At 38.5% G+C, this 23,023-nt stretch overlaps 3 protein-coding genes across 6 annotated transcripts in view; 1 reads left to right on the forward strand and 2 right to left on the reverse strand.

Moving 5' to 3' along the window:
- Positions 1–4: 4 nt before the first annotated feature.
- sec16b (SEC16 homolog B, endoplasmic reticulum export factor) lies at positions 5–13,052 on the reverse strand. 4 transcript variants are annotated; one of them, XM_043241050.1, is made up of 26 exons: positions 12,350–13,052; positions 11,912–12,097; positions 11,053–11,346; positions 10,115–10,215; positions 9,953–10,034; positions 9,774–9,864; positions 9,406–9,526; positions 9,118–9,263; positions 8,969–9,030; positions 8,470–8,608; positions 8,090–8,329; positions 7,345–7,442; positions 6,573–6,654; positions 5,568–5,685; positions 5,340–5,451; positions 5,143–5,248; positions 4,610–4,747; positions 4,389–4,496; positions 3,031–3,112; positions 2,536–2,850; positions 2,262–2,290; positions 2,048–2,134; positions 1,877–1,957; positions 1,329–1,428; positions 744–793; positions 5–667 (listed from the first exon to the last, which is right to left on the reverse strand). In XM_043241050.1, exons 3-26 carry the CDS (start codon positions 11,310–11,312, stop codon positions 659–661), a joined length of 2,757 nt encoding a protein of 918 aa, XP_043096985.1. In that variant the 5' UTR covers positions 11,313–11,346; positions 11,912–12,097; positions 12,350–13,052; the 3' UTR covers positions 5–658. The 4 variants fall into 4 exon arrangements, with proteins under 4 accessions (XP_043096985.1, XP_043096986.1, XP_043096984.1 ...); XM_043241051.1 differs by having other exon boundaries at positions 11,917–12,117; XM_043241049.1 differs by having other exon boundaries at positions 11,912–12,117.
- Positions 13,053–13,186: 134 nt separating this feature from the next.
- On the forward strand, positions 13,187–15,699 carry gadd45ab (growth arrest and DNA-damage-inducible, alpha, b). Its single transcript, XM_043241054.1, has 4 exons — positions 13,187–13,355; positions 13,697–13,798; positions 14,033–14,246; positions 14,745–15,699. Exons 1-4 carry the CDS (start codon positions 13,315–13,317, stop codon positions 14,856–14,858), a joined length of 471 nt encoding a protein of 156 aa, XP_043096989.1. The 5' UTR covers positions 13,187–13,314; the 3' UTR covers positions 14,859–15,699.
- A 2,427-nt stretch (positions 15,700–18,126) lies between these two features.
- gng12b (guanine nucleotide binding protein (G protein), gamma 12b) overlaps positions 18,127–23,023 on the reverse strand; it is a 36,441-nt gene continuing 31,544 nt past the window's right edge. The window contains exons 2-3 of the mRNA XM_043241055.1: positions 22,026–22,138; positions 18,127–20,682 (exon numbers count right to left, since the gene is read on the reverse strand). Coding sequence (XP_043096990.1) covers positions 20,557–20,682; positions 22,026–22,118 — 219 coding nt within the window. The 5' untranslated portion in view covers positions 22,119–22,138 and the 3' untranslated portion in view covers positions 18,127–20,556. The remainder of the gene's footprint in view (positions 20,683–22,025; positions 22,139–23,023) is intronic.

The raw sequence follows: 23,023 nt of genomic DNA on the forward strand, positions 1-23,023 counted from the left end.
CATATACAAATACTATTGATTTTTATTAGAATTTTTTTACAACAAACGAATGCATTTTTTTGGTAGACGTATCGAATGAAACATGGATATATCTCCCTTTGGAATAAATCAAGGCCGTGGCCCGAAGAGACCACCTGTACAATTACAACATTTCACATCCTCACTACTCCATGTCTTAAACGTCTGGGTCGCGAAAAGCCACTATTAAAATCATTTTGCGTGTGGGTAGGTGGGATGAGGCATGGAAGTGTTACATGTTATACAATTTACTGACATTGCCAGCTGTGGAGACGTCTTAAGTTCATGTTTCCACAGGTCACAGCACCTTTGCTCAGCACCCATTTCCATCATGTCCCCTACAGGGAATGACACAAATCCCTAGAGTCAGCACGAGGAGCTGTGCCTCAGCTGTTCCGTATCTTCATTCGAAGAAGACTGGGCACCAAACCCTTAACAGATTATTTCAAGAACTCTATGTCCTCAGTGTATTTCTGTACCCACAGATGTTACTGTATATAAAGATGCATAGGCCCCTCTTGACCTCCTCTAGTAGGGCTGTGCCGGAGGAATCCTTTGGTCATGTGGCACAAGTCACGAGGCTGAAAAGTCCACCCCTGAGTTCTTCACTTGATGATTATTCCTCAATTATGAACCTTCATTAGGGTCCCTGTGAACAAAACGGTGAACCTGAACATTTGCATGACAGTTATGATAAAGACACATGCATTAATCAGGATTTCTACCTGTGACAGGGACCCTTGATTCTGACTCATTGTCCCAGACGGTTTTTGTCCTGTAACAAAGAAAGACAATTATGCCTATAAGAAACTCCTGTTTGAACTTTAAATCATTTAATTTGTGCCAACAACTTTCTTTTTGCTTTTTATGATCTTATTACTCTTTACTTTTTCCCAGAAATCAGAAATGTAAAATGTACTGTATTCCATATCTCCAAAACTAATGAACTTTATTGACTATGTTATAGATTAAGTGAAAACAGGTTTTATTTTTATAAATGATTAAATAATAATCAAATTTCATGTAATCCACCAATTTCTATTTCACATAAAAGAGGTTTACATACAGTCCACAAGACAAAAAACTACATTTTGAATTAATTAGTTGTGAAGTTTACATACTATGAATTAGTTTATATTTTCACCCTACTAAATACAAAAAACTAATTGCATTTCATTATCTCTCTTCACTAATTTTGCAGGGTTTATGATCAGGGTTGCATGTTAAAATGAACATTGGTCAAACCGAATAACGAGTGCAATGATTTAGGAAAGGTTTTATTCTAAGATGTACGAATGATCTTTACTCACCAGCACTCCTAGAAAAAGGATTGATCCCACTTAGTCGGGGCTGGGATGCCTTTGAGAGGGGTGGAGGAGGAGAAGGGAGAGGAAAGCTGGCTGTTGAGTCCTAACAAGAAACAAACCATGTTTTACTTGACTGCCAACAAGTGAAAAAGTTAAAAATCCTGAAATCCTTTCTGTAAAAACTATTTTGTTTAGACCACCCTGGATGAACAGAAGATATGTATTTACAACTCAGAATATTTATCAGGTTAAAGTCATTTTGGTTCATGAAATAAATGTGAAAAAGGATACTTACTTCATTCAAAAAAATTGAATAGCTGACTTTATCAGATCGTTTCATTTATTAAAATACTGAGAAAATGGGAGTTTAAAGGTGACATGGCACAAATGGTTGATTTTTGCAAATATTTTACAAGGGTTTTAGATTTTCCCCTTTTTTACCACATGATTAGCAAATAGTTGTTTTATTCAACAGTTTAAAACATGTTCTGATTTAGCTCTCTTCAATCACAAACTAGTCATTTTATGGTAGTAAATGTAACAGCAGATACCCTAGTGGTGGGGATTTGTTCTTTTGGGTCTTCTTTAGGCTTAGACTTGAACCAGCCACTGAACCACCCAGGTTTAGAGGTCTTTTCAGAGATGAAACAATACAACAGTTAAATAAAAAACTAAACATAAAAGTACAGAGGAAATGATGTAAAATATCTGATTTAATATACCTTTGCTGACTCTCTCTGCTTGTCCTCATTCGTAATCGTCTCAGGCTGATTAACGCTATCGGCTACAGCGTCATGTCCAGCGGCACCCTGCGTGAATTTTTTGTGTTAAAATACTCCCTCCGATCTCCATTAAACGTGCAGAGACAATTTAGCAGTTTAAAAGATTTTTCCCAAATGTAAAAATGAAAATGAACGGAAATCTCTTTTTCCTCACCATTACTGCCCCGGCAGAAAAGTCACCATCTGGGAAAACAAAATGTAAAAAGTTCATTATTAATAAGATGAAATATGAATAATTAATTTTGTAAATATTTACTGTTTAAAGGTTTGGGGTGGGTACGGTTCATTTGTGTTCTTGAAAGAACTCTCTTACGATCACCAAGGCTGCATTTATTTGATCCAAAAAAACAGTACAGTACAAAAACATTATTTTCAATACATTATTTAAATGATGTCCTACTGATTGTGTAAACCATAGTCATCCTAACCTGTATTATTGTAGCCTCTGTAAAGGTTATCATTTTTAATGCTGCCGTTGAGATTAGAGTGGCTTTGGTCCATTGAAACTTGTGGAGGCCCAGGCATTTCCACAGGGAAGACTGGGGTCAGCGTGCTGGGCTGCTGGGTCGGGTACAGAGGCACTGGGGCCACAGTCATAGGAGAAGAGTAAGAGTGGCTCACTGGAGGGTAAGACTCCCGAAGCCCAGCATCAGGGTGTGATATCACGGGCTGAGGTGGGTTTGAGGTTTCGTTTCCAGTGCTAGTGTGGTTAACGCCATCTGTCTGGAAGCCTTCTTTGAAATCTATAGAGAAGCCAAGAGAGAAAAAAAACTGACAAACTGTTAACACTTTTCTTGTGCACATTAACAATGTTCTAAAATTACTGGTAACACGGACAGATTTTCTCAGTTTTATTGCCACCTAGTGGCTCAGACGAGGTTTCATGGGCACACGGTCAAAAAGATCTGGCAAATATTTTAAACCTGAAAATGTGTTGCTCTCTTCACGACTCCAAGTAGTCTCCCCAACTGGTGACTGATATGTTTCACCACAGTCGCTCCCTTCCTATTAAAATAAACATTTTACTGAGAGTGGAACTGGGGGATAGGTCACAACATCAGTGATTAAGAAAAGCAGCCTCTAAAGATGTGTAGGGCCCCACGTATACCTGGTACAAGACATCCCACCTCTCCCAGAAGGTCTAGGAGCCTTACGCTATTGATAACCTGATAGCTCCCTGACGCCTGCAAAAGATATAACGCCCTTTCTTCTAGAGCATTAAAGTGCATTTTTGGCGAGTTGTCAAACCAGATGCATTTACCATTTCCACCTGATACACATGTGTTAAAAAAGCGTCTCATTTCATTTTCTCTGTTTGGAATTCATCACACTTTACATCTCCTTTGCGAAAGCTCTGAGTGCAGTGCATGAACACTGACCAAGCTGGGTAATGCAATTTATGAGTGAGCAAAAGGAGAAGACAGGACAGCTGTGACTTTGGTGCGAATGTCATTTAAATTTAAATTAGCTGACTATCTGTTATGGGGATACTGTATTCATGTACTATGTGATGAGGCATAAAAATCTCTTATTATATTATATGTGACCCTGGACACACAAACAGCACGGATATATCTGTAGCAATAGCCAAAATTACAATGTACAGATTTTTCTTTTTTGCTAAAAATCATTAGGATATTAAGTGAAGATCTTTTGCAAATTTCCTACCATAAATATGTTAAACTTCATTTTTAATAGTAATGTGCATAGCTAAAGACTTTTTGAACAACCCCAGATTTCAGATTTTCATATAATTGTATCTCAGTCAGTTATTATGCTTTCCTAACAAACCAAACATCAATGGAAAGCTTTTATTTATAAATCCCAATCCAGAGTCACATATTATATTATATAACAGGCATATTATAATTCAATTCTCTATAACCTCCCCAAAACAAGTTCCGCTACATTCATAAAGAAAGATCATGTTTTAGATATAATTACAATAAATGGGATCCAAAACATTTTTACAGAAACCACAAGGTAAACATGAATAAATGACACCATTTGACATTTGCAATATAGCTTCTAATCATGTAAAGCAAACATATGATATGTGACCGTTTCACTCAAGACCCCAAGATGAATGTCAATACCAGGTATAAACAGGACCTGAAGGTGAGCAAGCACCATGGGTAATGAAAAACGATAGTGTAGTCTGTACATTGGATAGTATTAAGTTTTGCTATAAACAGCCCTGCTGATCTTAAAGTAGACTAATAATATATACTATCTATAATATAATATACTATAACATATACTGTACAAACTTTGGGTTTACCCGCATGGGCCGGTGTCTGCAGCGAATCTGCACCAGCCAGTCAGGATCCAGGAAAGGCTGACCTGTGTCACTGAGCTGTGCCTCGGAGAACTTCAGCCTGTCCACCAACTGTGGAGGCAAACAAATCAGACAGATCACAAACAAAACACGTTTCGATGCATAAACAAAAAGGAGAAATCCGCAGCATTGGTGACAGCACTGTATGCACAGGTGCGTGTTACTTTAATAAGTTCTCCCTGCAGCACCACATGGGCTTCTTCTATCTTGAGCAGAGCTTTGGCCACCACCTCACAGTAGTGGAAAGCCTGAGAAACCAGACCACAGTCCAGCAACCGGCATGCATAGAGGAATTTGTACACCTACACAGAACAAAACACAATAATAACTATGCAGTAACAGATAAATCATGCAGTAAAACACTGAACCACTATTGTGCGATGCAGAAAATGTGCAACAGTCATATAATCTGAATAATTTTACGTAGCGCTTATGATTGTATACAAATCTGATATGAATAATCATAAATTAGGAGATATATATATATATTCTAAAATCACGCTGAACAATTTAGAACAAGCAAAAGTTAGTATATAAAGTAAATATTTTCTTAAAATAAAATGTAATTTTAATCTAATGTGTAACACGTTGTTTAGTGTTATTAAATCAGAATATAAGCATTTTTCAAAAGTGGCCTCAGACCTTCGGATCCCTTTTTTGCCCAGATACCTTAGTAATTAATGTACAATATGAATACCTGAAAAGCTGGAATGAAGAATTCAGAATTTCCAAGCCTCTGGCAGTACTCAAAAAGTTCAGTACAGCGAACGGCAGAGTTGTGACAGAACTTGGAAAACAGAACACTGCAGTCAAAGAGTTAAAAGGAAGAGCTATTTGTATTCGGGAACTCAGCCATTTACTGTAGATATCTTAGTGCTCACAATTAATTCTCACCTTTGCTTGCTGCCCAGAAGCACAAGGCGTTCTGATCTGTTTGTGTACCAGCCAAAGGGACACTGGGCCGTCAGGTAGCAGATCTGGGAGGCATACAGCATGTCCCTTGAGGCTGAGACGAGAACGTAAGAGAACACGAGATGTACTTAAAGAATCATAGGATATTAGCTAAACTACGACAGAGCATACGAGGAGATGGTTACTTCTAAAATGTGTACTAGACATTACCTAGGGTATCACCCATGGTGATGATGGACCGGTGATGTATAAAGGGGTCTCCTGTCTCATTTGACAGCAAAACAGCCAAGTGTGGTCTCCAGTCTCCCCACTTCTCACTACTCCACGACTGAAAAGTGCAAATAGAGAGCATAATGACAGAGAAAGGCAGAGAGGACATTTTAGAGGAAAAGAAGAGATTTCACACGACTGGACTGGACTGGAAGGATCTGTATTACACTTCTACTTAAAGAAACAGTTCAATCAACATTTATTCAAAACTCATTACCATCTCACTTTCACACTGTTCCAAATTTTTAGGCTGTTATTTTTTGTTCAATATGTTGTTCAATATGTTCAATAAGATTGCATTTATTCGATGCAAAATATTGTAATTAAATTCTAATATTGTAAGATATTGTAAAATGTATTCCTGGGATGGCAAAGCTTTCTCATTTTCCTTTAATGTGCTGCTTTCATGCTTAATGAATATTGTTATTCTTAATGTTGTAGTTAATATTTAACTGCTTAATATTTTTGTAGAAACCAAATTTTCTAATGAATATAATGTTCAAAGGAAAATCGTTAGATTGAAAAAAATTATTATAACAGCTTTTAAGTTAATTTTTGTCAAATTTCTGCGTTTATGCTAAAAAAAAATTATAATAATTTCTTTAAATATCTTACTGACCCCAAACTTTTGAAAGGAAGTCTGATTCAAAGCTGTAGCTAATGCTGCAATCTAAAACTAAAATAACAATAAAAATAATAATGATAAATAAATGAAAAAAAGCGTGTAATAAAACCTTTTAATTTCTCACTGCATCTAGCCAGTGTCCATATCATATAATGAAGTTATACAAGCTGCTGAGTTTTATGAACAGTGTAAAAAATATTGACTTTTCTTCTTTGGCACTCCACAGATAAAACAACAAAAACAAACAAAACTTTAAAATAACAGCACAGTACAATAAATTACAATAAACAGTAAAGTGAGCAAAAAATGTTGTAGAATACCATGGAAACAGCGGGAATCCTGCCAGAGAGCAGCTGGAAGAAGGTTTGCAGAGGGTCACTAGGAGCCAGACTCCCAGTAAACCTGTCAAACACAACACATACACAAATATTCAGTCTGCTATAACATAGTTAACGCACGTTTAGCTTGGCACAAGAGTATACTGTGACACTTATGCACATAGCACGCATGCACGTAATAGTCAGCACGTTCATAACTGACATATCAATAAAAGTCACCTTCTTAACTCAAAACACAGCACCGAAAGGTGACATGAAACCAGCTAAAACATCACAGGCATGTAAATATAATATCGTTTATTGTACCGTTTTCTGGGCTTATTATCTCATTATTGGGATTGCTACAAATCTATGTAAAGGAGTCTTCACCATGATACCTTTTTCAAGGTATGCTAGTGCTAATAACGAAACAGATATCAGACTGTTCAGAACTAGCAAGCGCCACAAACTATAAATACAACCTTGACCTATTTGCGGCTTTGCAACTGTCTTCACCCACTGTATATTCGATCTGACCTCATACCAGGGTGTTTACAGAGTGTAAAATGTGTAACTGCAATTAAAATGCATGCATAAACCAATCAAAGCCTAACAGATTTTATAGAGACATGGCACTGTGACATGAACGCATGATTCAGGGATTCATGCTATTTGAAAACATGACAGACTGTGGCAGTTATTGATGGACAGTGAAGGCGATCAAGGCTAAAATGCATGCGTGGCCGTGTCAATCATCTTTTACAGTGCTACCGACCTGCTCAGCACTGTGTTGTAGGATCTGCTGTCCATTTTGCTGGCCAGAAATAAAGCATGACCCCAAAGACCACTCTGCATGGCTGACTCTAGCGCCTCCTGCAGGGAGGAAAAAGTATACGGAATATATCAGACAAGTGAGATCTATACTGATCTTTACAAATGAGGCAAGTTTGTTATATGTATAATATAATATTATTTGTGGTTGTGCTATTGATCTATTTTTAATTTATAAATGCAACCTTGGTGAGAACAGAAGACGTCTTACAAAAACATTTATAAAATCGTATAAAAATCACAAATATTTTAATTGTATTGTACATATTCACAATGCAATTTTCAGCTGTCCCAGACAAAAGACTGGGATCACGAAACAATCATGACGAATCGGAAATCATCTCAGTTGTTTCGTGATGCCAGTCTTTCGTTTGGGACAGCCAAATATGTTGCTGTTGATGATGTTTTTTTCTTAGAGTCATGAAAAATATATATTTGCTCATTTTAATGCCTTATATAATAAAGCCTCTGGCTTTAAATAGGAGAAGGAATAGAGAGAGGAATGAAATAAAGAGAAGTCCTTCATTATGTCCCGCCCTAATCTCCATTTTCTGTAGAAATTATGACAGCAAAGAAAGAATCGCATTGGTCAGATAGTTTTACAGGGTTTTTATCCGTTAAAAAAAGCACAGGAAAAGGTCTGAATGGGAGACTGAAGGTAGAAAATACATTTCAATGAAAGCATTGACCTTCTTTCTGCCAGAGAGCAACAGTTTTGTGTATCTCTGAAGGTTTTGCTCTGCTGCTTCTTTGTCAGTTGGTGGATATCCAGTCAGAAGGTCTGCGAAGCTGAGGGTTTGTTTTTCTGATGCGGGTGTTTCACTCAGATCAATGAGAGTTTCTCCATCTCCATCACCAGAGACCACGCAGGCACCCAAAGAACTGGAGTCTCTCATCAGCAGTTCTGCCACATCTGAACCCATGATTCTCTACATAACACCAACACATTACACAAATGAGTGGTCTAAAAGGGTCGCACAGTTTCAGACCAACAAAACAAGAACTGAAAAGAACGGTCTAAAAATGCTTAAAATAATGTAATAAGAGCATAATGAGTAAAGGGACTTACACCGTTCTGTCTGCACAGCAATATTAGTAGATGCCACAAGAGAGCAGCAGAAGTGGCATCTTCTACTTTCTCATCCTTCAGGCATTTCTCTGACATTTGGAGGGCAAAATTAATGGCATCCACCTTATGCAAATCCTCCCTTCATTAAAAAAAATAAATAAATAAAGCAATCTAGTTAAGCAAGTGGGGTTTCAAAGCTTTACTTCATCTACAAATTCTGATTGCTTCGATCTATCCACCAAACAGAGTATGACTTATTTAAAGGAGAACATCTTTTTTAGCAATATCTTTATATATATATAAAATTTCAACTTATTTTTAATTAATTATGCTTAACATTTTTTTTTATTCCCTCTTTTAAGCAACTTTTAAAAGTTCATAAGTTTAATGGTGATAACAAAACTATTTAAATATTTATTTTCATTTTAACTTCTCCGACTGGATTAGAGTCTAGCAAACTGAAGTATTATCGTGTGAGGGATATTTTGGAATATCATACTTAGCCAGAGGTCCAGGAAAGTCTCTCATGTCTTGCTGTTCAAGTGTGTCACAGAGAATTACCTGAAATCATTAAAAGAACACATTTAATCCACCATAACGCTTCATGTTATGTCTTAAAAACTCATATTTGTGTCGTGTCTGTGCTACCTCCATACTGTGAAGTTCCACTTGAGCAGGCTCACCCTCAGATGGGAGAGCTGGACTGACCCATACCAGCTGACCTGAAGGCCCAAAGCTCACTGCCACATGAGGGACGCAGAACTTCAGAGGAGCCACCTCCACGGGTACAGCATCTACATCAAATCACCAAATAAACCACAGCCATGCTGAGTCAAGGAGGGTAACTAGCTACTGTAATAAAGGACAAATAACAAGCACACATTTGCTGTATAAAAAGACAAGCGTTGAGTGTTATGAATCGTGGTTGTGACAGACCTGTGTGAAATACGAGCTCGGGCTCGCTCTGTTCAGCTCCATTGATGTACTGGCTGAGCTCATAGCTGCTCGACGACAGACCCGAAGCTTTAGAGTCGGCAAGAGCTCCACTATCATACACCTAGAGAAGGAAAAACAAAACAGACTTAGGCATATTCAATAATAGATTACATACAATACACTGTTCAAAAGTAGGGGTGATGATAAATAATGCGTCTTTGCTGAATTTCAATATTACCTCCTTTCAATTTTTTATTTTTTTTACTGACTCCAAAACAATATGAACACGTTTATTAAAGTTGACTTCTTAGAACAAGAACGGCAAGTTTACAATAAAACCCCAGGGAGAGAAGTGTATGGAAACAAACCTCTCCGGGTCCATCTGCATGTCCTGTGTTTCCTCTGTGCTGTCTCTGTGAGACACCGCCCTCATACGGACCCTCTGTCCTGTAGCTATAGCTGTTCAATAGATGAGTAAAGTCACTTGATATGAAATGTGCAAAATTATTTGACTGTTCTGAATGGCATGAGAAAGCATATAACGTACCCCTGCTGATCCAAGTATGAAGCTCCCGCTGACTCCTGCTGCGGTCCTCTGCCCTGATAGCCCTGGCTCCAGACACCACCGTCTACAGAACACCAGTGGGCTTGCAGTGAGTTTCAATTTGGTTGAGAATTAAAAACTGTAGGCATGTGACTGAATATGTACCTGGGGAAGTGTATTGTGATCTGTGATAAGCGTGATGATCATAATACCCGTATTCTTCTCCGTAGGGCCAGTAGCTAGAGGCAGGGTAGTCATGCTCCTGCCTGAACAGATATTAGTAGTTAGACCCGAGATGATTTTAGACTGCGCTCATTCATTGATAAATACAAGGCGCCTGTATATTCCAGTACATTAATGTTAAGTAAGCCTCTTAAGCCAACCAAGGTTGAATTTATTTGAAATACAAAAATACAGAAAAAAGTACAACTGTGAAACATTAAAGTTTAAAACAACGCTTTGAATTTGACTTTCTTTTATTATTTTCTGTTTTAATTTGACATTGAAAATAGTGGTGCTTAATAACTTGCTGAAACTGTAATTCTTTATAGGATTATTTGATAAAAAAAAGAAAGTTTAAAACAACAGCATTTATCTGAAAAATATTTTTTTGCATCCAAAATCTTTTAATAAAAGTTCTAATAAAAGTTTTTCTTTATTTTGGGTTGGGTAAAAATGTCTGAACATTCAAAATGTATTATTAATATTATTATAATTATTATTATTGTTGTTGTTGTTTTTATTATTGCTGTTGCAACCTCATAACAAATATTTATCTTATTGTACACTTTTTTCAACTTTAATTATCTTTGTATTATTTTTTATTAACCATAAAAATCAAACAAACTAATGTACTAATGTTTAATATACTAATGTTTATGCCGGTAAGTATATTGTGACTTTTTAAGGAATTAGGGAAAATTAAGGAAATGAAACAAAAAGTAATTCAGATGATCTCAATCTTAATATTTTATGGTATTTTGCTTAGTAGATAAAGTAGATTTATTTAGGGTATATAGGGTATATAAAAGGTTTATTGACATTTGCATGTTTACAGGAAAATAAGTAATAAAAAACTAAGATAACAATTTTTACTGATTTACCTGGAGTGAGGTCTGAAGTGTAACGGCTGGTTGGATGAATAAGCACTGCTATATCCAGGAATATAGTCTGGTTTAGGAGGAGGACTGGCCATGTAGCTTCCATAGCGAGGGTCCCCATGGGGCCACTGTCTTTCTCTCCCTCTCGGGTCCGTAGGTGGGTAGTAATAGGGTGTCTGTTGAGAGGATCTGTAGTGGCTGTCTCTGTTACTAGACTGGTACTGATAACCTGCTGTATGCCAGCCTTGACCTCTGGGCTCCATCACGAGACACAGCGCCGGATAAACTTAAAGTAAACTGCACTCACACAGACAAACGACAGGAGTTAGACCGACGAGAGGAGTTTTCCTGCTGTAAGTCAAATGTTATCAGCGAGCATAGATACAGAAGCTGTTTATCATGAAGACAGCAGCAAAGCAAAAACAACCTTTGTTTTCAATCTGTCAGTATTCAAATAAGATTTGAAAAATCTGTCCAGCTTTATACTAGTTTTTTTTTTTTTTTTTTTTAAGTAGGTGTTATGTACTTAAGGGGAACAAATTGTGAAATAATAATAATAATAATAATAATAATAATAAAAAAATATTACATAAATTATTTTTAAATACAAGTACATTGATAAAAACGTGTATCTGTACAATTAGTGCTACATCAGATTATTCGTTGAAATCTTCACGTAGTAATTAATATAAAGTGGGTCCTAAAAGCGTTGTGCGACTTTGGTGCACGAAAAATAAACGACAAGCTTATATATATATATATATATATATATATATATATATATATATATATATATATATATATATATATATATATATATTATCATTAAAGAAATATTTCCCTCATAACAAACTTCAAATACCTCACATGTGTGTGTTCGAGGTGTCCTCCATACAGTCGCGCGCCGCTGCCTGGGTGTCGTGTCCTGTCACGGTCTCAAAGTGCACATGCCACATCATTTCAGAGCACAACACAAACAAAGCTGAACCATGAACCTGCTTTACTGTTGTCTCAAAGTCTCCCCATACGTCTCTTTGCCTTTCTATCTCTAAAAGGGAATGCAGAAACCTATGAAGTAAAAATACATCTTACATTTGATGAACCTCTTCACGGCTAAACAGCTGTTGACAGCCCTATGTAACAGCTGGACATCGGCTTTTTATACTTTTTTACCGTTAAATATAACTGAAACCATACACTAAAAAAAAACAAAAAAAAACTCATACGTGTCTAAACGTTCAAATGAGTTAATTTATCAGTAAATAGCGGTAAATGTGAGATAAATCAAAGCCGGACTTACAGTGTGTTTGCACACAGAGGTTTGACAGGCGCCTAGGGCTTTCTGAACTCGCTCCCATATTTGGAATATTCAAAGTTGCCACGTCGAGCGGAATCATCGCGCGGGGATGCTGGAGCTACCCGGACTCACATCGGAGCAACACAACTCTTACTCACGGGAGGAGATCGCTGCCATGCTAGGAAGGGAACTGTGCAGTTATGCGTTCAGATCATTACCTTTTCAAGCCATTCTTTAGACATTTGATTTAGGCATGTACCATGTTAGATTGTATATTTTTGTTGCCATAGGGCGTTCACTCCATTATTTAATGTTCTCTATATTTGCGAAATTATTGTAAAATATTACCAATGTGTTAATTATTTATAGTCAACAGTTAGGTAATATAGTTTAGCAGTTAATACTGCGATGCATTGAATCTTAAATCTACTAATGTAGTAACTAACATGCCTTTTATTTAAAGCTACGCAAACTTTCCATATTTATATTCCAGTTTAATTTTTATTCTGATGATGTGTTATACAGTACGGTTTGCTTTTCACTAATCCGCCACCAGATGTCACTTTAATCCCGTCGATCGCTGAAATTTCGTCGTTTAGAAAGATTGTGGCTGGCCTTGAAACAACATTTATTTTGTGATATTCTGTGCAGCATATTCTCGCGTGATTGCCTGCGAATGACAGTGCGTGCAAAACAAGTATTAAAATATATTTTAAAAGTAACTGCACTTATTAATAGAGCCGTCGCTCTCTCCGTTCTCGTAAGCGCGTCCACGCGAGCCAGCCAATCAGCGGCGGTATGTAAATGAGTCCGGAGCGAGTACTTCACGGTCTCCTGACTCGAGCGTCACTCTAACAGTCCCCTCAGCGCGAGCGGTGTGTCTGTGCCTCTGGACCGGCCGCAGGATTACATGCTAACGGAGAACAGTGCGCGACACATACTAAGGATATCCGTTCCTATTGTGCAATATGACTTTTGAAGAACCGTGTGGAGACAACGCAACTGAAAGGTATGTTTTTTTTAAATGTGAAACTTACTGGTTTGAGCCGAGCGTCACGCGTCTTGTTATCTGTCCGTTGAAAGATCACGAGGTTCACGAATCATTTATTACAATTTTAATATTGCTCTTAGCGATGTGCTCTTGTGAATGACATTAACGGTGAGCGTGGTCTCTAGCTCGTCGCTAGCATCTCGTGCAGAAGTTCGTGACATTGATGTAAATGTCCTCTTCAGCTGCAAAACGGGCTCATGCGTAGCGTCTCCCTAAATGTTATGGTTTAATAATTTGCTGCTTTAGTGTTTAAATGAAACCTAATGTGCGTTTTAACATCTCTTTTTATTGTTTGTTAGAATGGACTCGGTTGAGAAGGCACTGGAAGAGGTCCTGACTGCTGCGTTACCTCAGGGTTGCATCACTGTGGGAGTCTATGAGGCGGCGAAGTCACTGAACGTGTAAGTGGTCGCTGAAGATCCAGTCTAAAACATATAAATGGGTCAATCAACGTTTTAATGACACCGACATGCAGTCTACGGGTTAACTTGCTATCACTAGTCTTACGGTCGTGGTGGAGGCAACTACTGCTAACAAAACAACACATGATAGATTTGTAGATGTCTGATTCCCATACTTGAGCTTATTTTTCATTACATGCACATTTTTAAGTGTACTTTCATTGTCGCTTTCAGGGACCCAGACAACGTGGTTTTATGTCTGCTGGCCACAGACGAGGAGGATGTGAAAGACGTCGCGCTTCAGATTCATTTTACCTTGATTCAAGCGTTCTGCTGCGAGAACGACATCAATATCTTACGAGTGAACAACATGAGACGTCTGGCAGAGATCCTGGAGGGCGTGAAACCGGGAGGAGAGTCGATGGACCTCCACTGCGTATTAGTCACCGTACGTGTCTTTTCTCTCTCCTAGTGTCAGTGTATTGCTCGCAAGCGGAGTAGCCCGGAGCGCACAGATCGATCGCAGCTGCACGTATGCAGAATTGTTGGTGCATATTCGTAGTAACCCGCCGGGAAGGTTTTGTTAAACCCTTTGAGGGCGGCCCGACTGAAGCAGCTTAAAGTTAGGTCCGTTAGAGCGTCTGTGATGTGGAGTCCCAGCAGGTCTGGGGCTGCAGTAAACTGGCAGCTCTTCAGTGAGATCTAATAGCAGTGCTGAACTTCTGCGGCTGCCTTTTTAGTATTCGCAGAACTTCCTGCGCAACGCCGGGGCATTTCTGCAAACACGGTTTCCTGGAAGAACAGCTCTGTGAAGTGACCATCTTTAACAAATTAGAGAGAGGCCCTTTGAAAACAAGCGCTTGTCCGTTTACCAGCAGCTGTTAAAAGCACTCTTGCCGTGGACCTGCTGAATCGTGCCGTTTACAGTTTCTCTTTTCTCCCGCAGAATCCACAGTCGTCCACGTGGAAGGATCCAGCCCTCGGCAAACTGAACCGATTCTGCAGAGACAGTCGGGGATTGGACCAGTGGGTGCCGGTCATCAATCTCCCCGAGCGATGAACGGAAGCGGGCCGATAATGTCGGAGCTTTTCGCAGGCTCCTGCGCTAGATTTGTGTTCCTCTTTGGATGAAGCCTAACGCCTCTGAGAATGAGACACGAGGGGGATTAACGAAGTGCAATGGATGATGTTTTTCCAGCAAACCCGATGATCAAAAGTGTGGGTTTTGCTTGTCGGCCGATTCATGGTTTCACCTCAGAGCAGGAAGAATGACTCAGCACTGTCAGTGCTGCCAGGGAGCGACAAGTTTGCCGGGAACCGTACAGGAAACTGAATCACACATGCTGGATTAGAGCACTAAGAGTGAGCTGAGAGACTGGAATCTACTCACTGAAATGTGATCAGACTGTCAGAGGTCAGATGGACCGTTAAATGATGGACATGTCCCTTTTTTGCAGACATGCTGCAATTTTAAAAGGCCCTAACTTATGGTGTTAATGCTGTCTTGTATTATAATTATTTAAAAGGGAATATACTACAGTCTTTACTGATTTAGATAGAAATTAGTTACTTGTTTTTTTTTTGATTCAACCGTTCTGCTCCGTATTTTAAACTGTTAATTTTAAACTTAATTTATTGATTGTATTTATATTGTTGCGTTCATTGTCAGAAATGTAAAAAATAAAATGTCTGAATCGTGTGCATCAGTGTTTCTGCCTGTGAAATGCATAGCTTTATGTATTTATTGCGTTCATGCATCGTGTCTTAAAACACTGCACACGATATATCGGTACCATATCCGTTATCAGATTTTAAATGCAATCTCTAATTGCCATATTTTTACATTTTTAGATGTTTATTCATAACAAATGCTAATAAATTAACTGCAATGTTAAAATGTATTCTTAAAATCCAAGCAAATCTTTAAAAAAAGAGTTTATTTTTTTTGTACTGTACATAATATTGTGATGCCTTTTGCACATTAATGTTGAATACTTTTCATTAATTTTAAACGTGCAATTTCAACAGGTTTTCAGGGCCTCTTTTAAGGCTACCGTTGAAGAATGATCAGTGTACTATCAGCGTCATGGTCTATGAGTGTGTACAAAAGCCGCACAAACTTATTTGCCCGCTCGCACGAAATCAGACTCTTTGCAACTATTTATTTTGATAATATAAATGCACCGTATGCGAGATGTTTGACGAGGCAGGCACATTCCGAGGGCAATTTTAAAGTGTCATTGGGCTTTGTTTTGTCAACAGCGTTTTGAAAACCGGCCAACAGCTTTCTTCGTTCGTATTGCTAAAAAAAGCTATTTCCACAAGTAGGCGGGAATGAGGATTCCATTACGTTCACTACGGCAGCTGGGAGATCGTGGCCTTGTGTCTTTACACAAAACAGAAGATAATCCGGGCCCCGTCCCGAGCCAGAAATAGAAACGACACCGAGAGAGTGAATCATACCTGACGGCATCGGCAGGGGTGGAAGGGTGGGGGACATGCTGAACGATGGCCGAGTTAAAATGTGGACAAAAAGAAAAAAAAGATAGCGTGAGTCAAGGCCATTCAAGGCTGCAGCAAAAGAGCTGACGACTAAAAATAGCCCTCTGTTCCCTTTGCTCAGTTTACCGAGAGAGGACTGGAAAGACCCTAATACACCCCGAATACCACTGTAAACCGCTTGTTTCATTTCCAGCGAACGCTTTTCTGGATTTCCAGGATTTTTAATCCTCGCGCCAAATATTTGTGTCTTTCTATTTTTGGGTTCCCAGCCGGGTGATTATTTTTGGGAGTCTTTCCTTTGTTTTAAAATGTTATGGATGGAGAGATGAAGGGCGAAATACAACAGCTTTAGTTTAGGAATAAACTGTGAAGCTGTATTGGGATCTTTACTAGCTCCGTACGCTAGCTGCGGTTCAAAAGTCCGGTCGGAGAGCCAGACTGGGCCATTTTGGGAGGGGTATTTCTGTACTCAGCTGACTAGAAGTAAATAGAGATGACATTATGTCCCTGCTGCAACGACCTCTGGAGCTTCTGCTGCCCGGGCCTGCCGTTAACCTCATCCTGCTAAATACAGGTTTGCAGGTTACACGGTGGTACTTTCTCTGGGAAACTCCAGCTTCGTTGAGGCCAGGATTTTAGGTGGAAGTGAGACGTCAGCCGTTCCAGCGCATGAGGAATGCTAATGTTTCTGAAAGGACCGGCTGCAGGGCCACGGATCAAACCCGGAGCACAGTTTAAAGGGATAGCGCACCCAAAAAAAAAAAGCTTTCATTAAATTTAGTCATTAATATATTTTCATTAAAAACGCACAAAATTTCTGATGGCATTTCTGATGAAATCCGAGAGCTTTCTGACCCTTCATAGACAGGCCCGTAAAGAAAATATAAGGGCAATACAAGAATATTTAACAAAACAAAAAATGACTTCATTCAACAATTTCTTAGGAGAGCCCCATGACGCAAGAGTGTGCACCTGTGGTCTCGCAAGGCTCTGATACATAGCCGAATATAACAAATAAATAACAGGTGATTTACTCAGAGGCTCATGGTTTCCCTCTTACAGGATTACGGGTTTATCCTGGAGCTTTTTCACGGAGCTGACAGGTAACTCTATCACTAAAAACGACATGACCACAAAGCCAGTTCATCAATCATAGACAAGACGCACTGCTGATTACATCGATGTAGGGCAGTAAATACAGCCTGACCTGTTTCTGAGTGTAGCGGCTATGATAGGAGCACTACTGGGATCACTGCATAACAACAGGGCTTTGACCTGGAGCCCCAAATAAAACAATTTCACTGAAATTAGAGCAAGTGGGAATAGTGAGACTACAAACACCTGGCTGCTGAGAAAAAGCTCGAGGCGGCCATTAAATACACATTATCCTCTTCTGATAATGATACAATAAACTTGACATACCAAAATGCACAGTAAAAAATCACACATTTTTGTTACAGTTTAAAATAACCGTTTTATATTTTAATATATTTTGAAAGTTTTTTTTTCTTAGATGCTTGCTTAGGAAGCATAGTGTTTATTGTAAACAAAGCTGAAAACCGTGCTTCTGCTTAACCTCTTTACGGAAAGTGTGATTCAATCTTTTCCCCAGGACTTTCTGATAAACTGCAAGGTCAAAAGAACGCCATTCGTTTGATTCGTTCTTTTGCTAACAGTTTCCATGAAGGTTTTATATGCGTTAAGCAGTTCTCCACTTTAACGTGAACCAGTAATGAACAATACTTCCACGACATTTATTAATATAAGTCCCTCTTGCAAATAAATAAACGTAAATGTTAGATTTCATACAAACGAGACGACTGAGATTGAGAATAAATCTATATTTAGTTGGAAAAAGACAACATCTACAACTTCGGCACATTAGGATCCAGGAAGGTGAAAAAATTCACTCGAATACAGTGACAAAGAACGTTCTTCATATTAAAAATCATTTTTAAAGGCAAAAACAGAGATAAGGCGGCAGGCTGAAGATCTTGCGCGCGTCGTATTTTCATCCAGAACCACCTTCAAGTACAGAAACGGCCGCAGCATCAAGAAAAACACAACGGCCACTGAGAGAACCCAAAAATTCTCTTTAAAAGCGTCACGCGACAAGAAAGCAAAGGCTGAAATGGCCATTCAAAGCGTACTGTTGTTCAAACCAGATTAAGATTGTGGTTCGGTTAATGCGTGTACGAGTTCAGTTGCATGATGCACAGGCATAGATATATCCAGCCCGAGGCATGAGACAGACGTGCAGTGATGAAGACACAGTGAAGACGTCCATAGGATCTCCGCACCACTGCTTCACAGTAAGGCTGGTGGAGCTGCTCCGTGTCACGAAGGCATTACACACTTTCACTAAATGCATGGCACAATAGTATTATACAAAAAAAAGGTAGAGGAGCTGTAAACATGGAATGATGTCAAAACGCATGATTATAACAGTCAAAAATAACTACAATCAGAGAGATCATCGTGTGCTCGGGTGTGTGTGTGGAGAAGAATCACACGTGACCCTACGTGTGTTTCTATTGCTGCTTAGATCCCAGAACGATATGGCACAATGACATTTAGTCACAAAAAAGAGACAGCGATTATGAATCAAAACATTTAGAAGAATTAACATAAGGCATCTCGTAAATAATCATTAAAGGGTTATAATATATGACGTACCATGATCGGCAATAAAGTATTGCTGCTGTCTCTAACGTACTCGGGGCAGGATAAAGTATTCGAATGCAAAATCAGAGGAGCATTTCACCCCATTTACTGAAGGTAGGCATTTAAAAAAAAGGAAAAAATGGGTAAAACAAACACATTTTGGTAACACTTTGCAATAAGACATAATGTAAAGGTTAAAGGTATCGTGAGCTCACTATGAAGAATATATATTTTTAAAGTGCTACCTATAATAGCTAGTTAGGTTACTACCATTCCAAAGGCTGGGTTTGTCGAGATTTGATTTTTATTTTATTTTTGCCGTTATTTATGATGTTACCAAAAATGATCAAAAAGTAAAGTTATTTTGAACTTTCTCTTCGTTCAGTAAGTTGCTACAGAAAAAGTCGGCTTTGTAACAACAGGAATAAATTACAAAAAGCTGTTTTGAATTGCAATATTATTTCAACAGCACTTTCTTTTTTATTACATAAATGCAGACTTGGTGAGCAAAATGTCTTTAACAGAAATACGCATCTTATCTTAATATGCAAAATAAAATGACAAATCTTACCGACCCCAAACTTTGAAATGATAATCCATTTTTAACCCTTTTAACGTTCTTTTAATTCCTAATTAGCTTTGAAATATTAGCTACGAATTATGAATACTCCCACAGCACATTTATAAATGAACATGACTTTATATGAATCAATGCTGTCAAAAAGCTTTTTGTTGCTGAATCATGATTCCTAATACATTCGTGTTAACAAATTCGACCTTATTGTAAAGTGTTTCCCGAATCGCTAATTAAAAAAAAAAAAGTATAGGAAATAAAGAACACTTCCAAACAAATGCATGAACACATCACCTTGTATTACTCGTAAAAAAAATGACGATCTGAAGGTTTTGGCAGTTGTTGAACTTTCGAAACGCAGTTCACGTGGTTTACTGCGAGCAAATAAAAAGGGCGCAGTCTAGCGTGTAGCGATTTGACAGGAGAGGTTGGCTTTGTATCGCTCCATTGTTCGGACACAGTGAGTTAATGAGGGAGGGCCGGGGCGGCACTGCGTCAATGTGACGCCTCCAAAAGACACCTGTTTCCTCCTCCACTGAGCGCTAGCACCCTTCACACATGTGCGATGCTGACATTTCAACCCTCGCATCTCCCTGCGACTGGACGCCTTTAAAAGCGTCGGAAGGGGTCAAAGCACCGCTTATCTGCAGATATAGCGCAGTCATTAAAAATGATCGTTTCCTGCGCTTCGTGATACCGAGAGCCGCCCACTCTGACCTCACCCTTTATTTGCAGAAGACACGACCACATCAGTGGACACTATCACAAAGCAAACAACTCATCTGTGCTGTGCCCTAAAGCAGAAAAACTCATTCATGGGTCGGTTTTTGTCTTTGCACCACAAATGATTTGTTTACTGGGAGCTTTGACTCTCCTTTTTCTGGTGCGGATACAATCAAATAATAGCTCGGGGTTTAAGGCGAAGAGTGAACGAGTGTTTGAAGATCGTATTCTTTCTATTAAAAAAAAAATAATAAAAGGGAACGTCAAAACATACGGTAAGAGTTCAAGCATCCCACTACAATATAGTGCATGGCTTTTTATCCTTAAAAGGGTTTTCCGGAGCTGGGATACCCATAAGTAGAGGATCGTACTTGGCATGTTCATTGCAGTAATGCATGAGGTCCGCAGAAGCTTTAGAAATCTGCAAAAAAAAGAAACATGATATGAGCAACAGTTGTTAAGACTTGTATGATTTATAAATGAACGATTCAGTAGTCACTAAAGGGACAGTTTGTTTAAAAGTCTGTCAATCCTGTGACTTTTGTCACAGGTGTCATGTAGACGTTTTTTTGTACTGCAGATGAAATGCAAAAACAGCCATGTTATCTTTAAATCAAATGCCTGATGTTTGTGAATGCAATCATGGGAGGCGTCATCATACCAAATCATTTCAAGGACAGGCATTTCAAATTGATTAAAGAAAGTTTTTTTATGATCTTGTGCAGATCTTGGTGTTTCAGTTAGGGATGTGCATCTCATAACTAAGGTCGGTGTATCAAATGATTCGGTTCCGTAAAGCAAATTTAACACAGATCAAGCTCAGTCACTGCTGGGGAACTAACCTGGTCTCTAACGCTGACCAATAGGAAGGCAATGGTATTACCACAGACTCTCTTACATACTATTAGAGCTAAGCCCTTTCTCTCTGGTTTTAGGACAACTATGCCTTAGCAGAACAGACAGCAAAACATTGAAACATTTCAATCTAATTAGCTCTTTGAAGCATTAAAATCACTAAATCCAAATTGAAATTAAATAATAAAGAAAAATACCACTTTAAACTGCTATAAGAAACACACATTAACTTAGTACTATCTGGTTTCTGAGGTTTTTAGCGATATATCAAAATACAGATAAAAACATGTGGGTGGTAACAGTTAACAATGACTTTTCAAAATACTTTCTTTTGGAATCAGTGTAAAACTAAATTAACTTAGTGGTAGTTCAATAAAAATGTAATAAAATTCCACCAATTCTATTACTTATTGTGGAGAATATTTCCACTTATTCAGAGAAGTATGAAGCTCATGAGCGAGCACAAGCCATCAGTGGTCTACGGTCCAATTACTAAATGAAAGGTTTGTCGATCGCTCTGAGGAACTGTTTAAAAAGAGGAATCTGTTTAAGAACAAAAGCCCAGAATTGATTTTCTGATACATTTCTTATATGTTAAAATTCGCTAAAATATGAAACAAAAAACGGACATCCCTAAAAATAACGCAAAAGAAGTTCAGTATTTTACGTTAAGCAAAAAAAAAAAGATATGTATGCTATAATTTAGCTTCTGCAAGCCACCAATTTAGTAGATTTACTGCTCTGCATACTCATTTTCTCAACTTAATTCATAAAGTGCCATTTTAGTACGCCATTTCAACTGTCTTGAAGCACACTAGGCGTTTATTATCTATTTTTTCTTCATACAGAATCATGATAAACATACTTTAGTAAGTGTTAGTAGTTGACACTAATACACATTACATTTACCTTTATTCTCTCTATGTTAGCTTCTATCCGTAGCTGCTGAACAGTCCTTCTGGCCTGGGCTATATTATTAGAGCTTTGCATCTTAGACGACATCTTCAATTATCTTCACAGACCTGAAAAACAAACGGAAAGTCGATTTTTGACTTTGGACACGAGATCAAAGTTACACACCATTCGGGCCCCGTGATTCACGAACTACATGCAACATAATTCTCTTCAAAGCACGCAAAACAGGAAATTTGTCTGTATGTACATTAAGGCACATAGCGAGGCAGCAAAAGCTCTCTGAGGAGGCACACAGGGCCCCTTCTACTCCTGCAGAGGTTGGGGTTGTGTTTTAGTGCGTCAGGCCCCCGGTGAGGGTCCGCTTTACGACTGCGGGAGGGAGAACTAATGCAAGCAGCGTGTGTTTGAACAGAAGCGGTTGCAGCTACTGTCTGTTCCTGCAGAGCACGCTTTCCTAAACCATCTCCACCGGTTGCTCTGCCAACCCATCTTACACAATGAACACATGTGCTCAAGTGCAGAGAGACGGAGTCAGCAGGGCAGTCGCTCAAGCAGAAGGAGTTGTGCAATGTCAACGGTAAAAAAGAAGGAAATGGTGGACTCAGACGGGTGGTCTCTCATCAGCCTGGAGATAAAAACTGATGGGTTAGCCTTCTAACTTCCTAACTTTAGAGATAATTAAATAAACCAATCTTGATACCTGACAGGTTGACACTGAAATACTAAAATTTGAGTAGCAGATACCCAAACCAGCGAACTGCACGATAAAACGAATAAGCTAATAAACGCACTTCATTGGTTTGGTAAAAAAAAAGAAATACAGATATAATTCTAATAAATCGTGACATTTAATAATCCAAATATGAAATATAGAATTAAGCCAGCCCGGTCTCATGATAATACATATAAATAGTACAGCAAATAAAAACTAAAACTTGTGCAAAAATGGACTTGACGCACATGTTTGACATCTATAAAATACGCAGTTTTGG

This window comes from Puntigrus tetrazona, chromosome 6 (assembly GCF_018831695.1).
Source record: "Puntigrus tetrazona isolate hp1 chromosome 6, ASM1883169v1, whole genome shotgun sequence".
Lineage (NCBI taxonomy): Eukaryota > Metazoa > Chordata > Actinopteri > Cypriniformes > Cyprinidae > Puntigrus > Puntigrus tetrazona.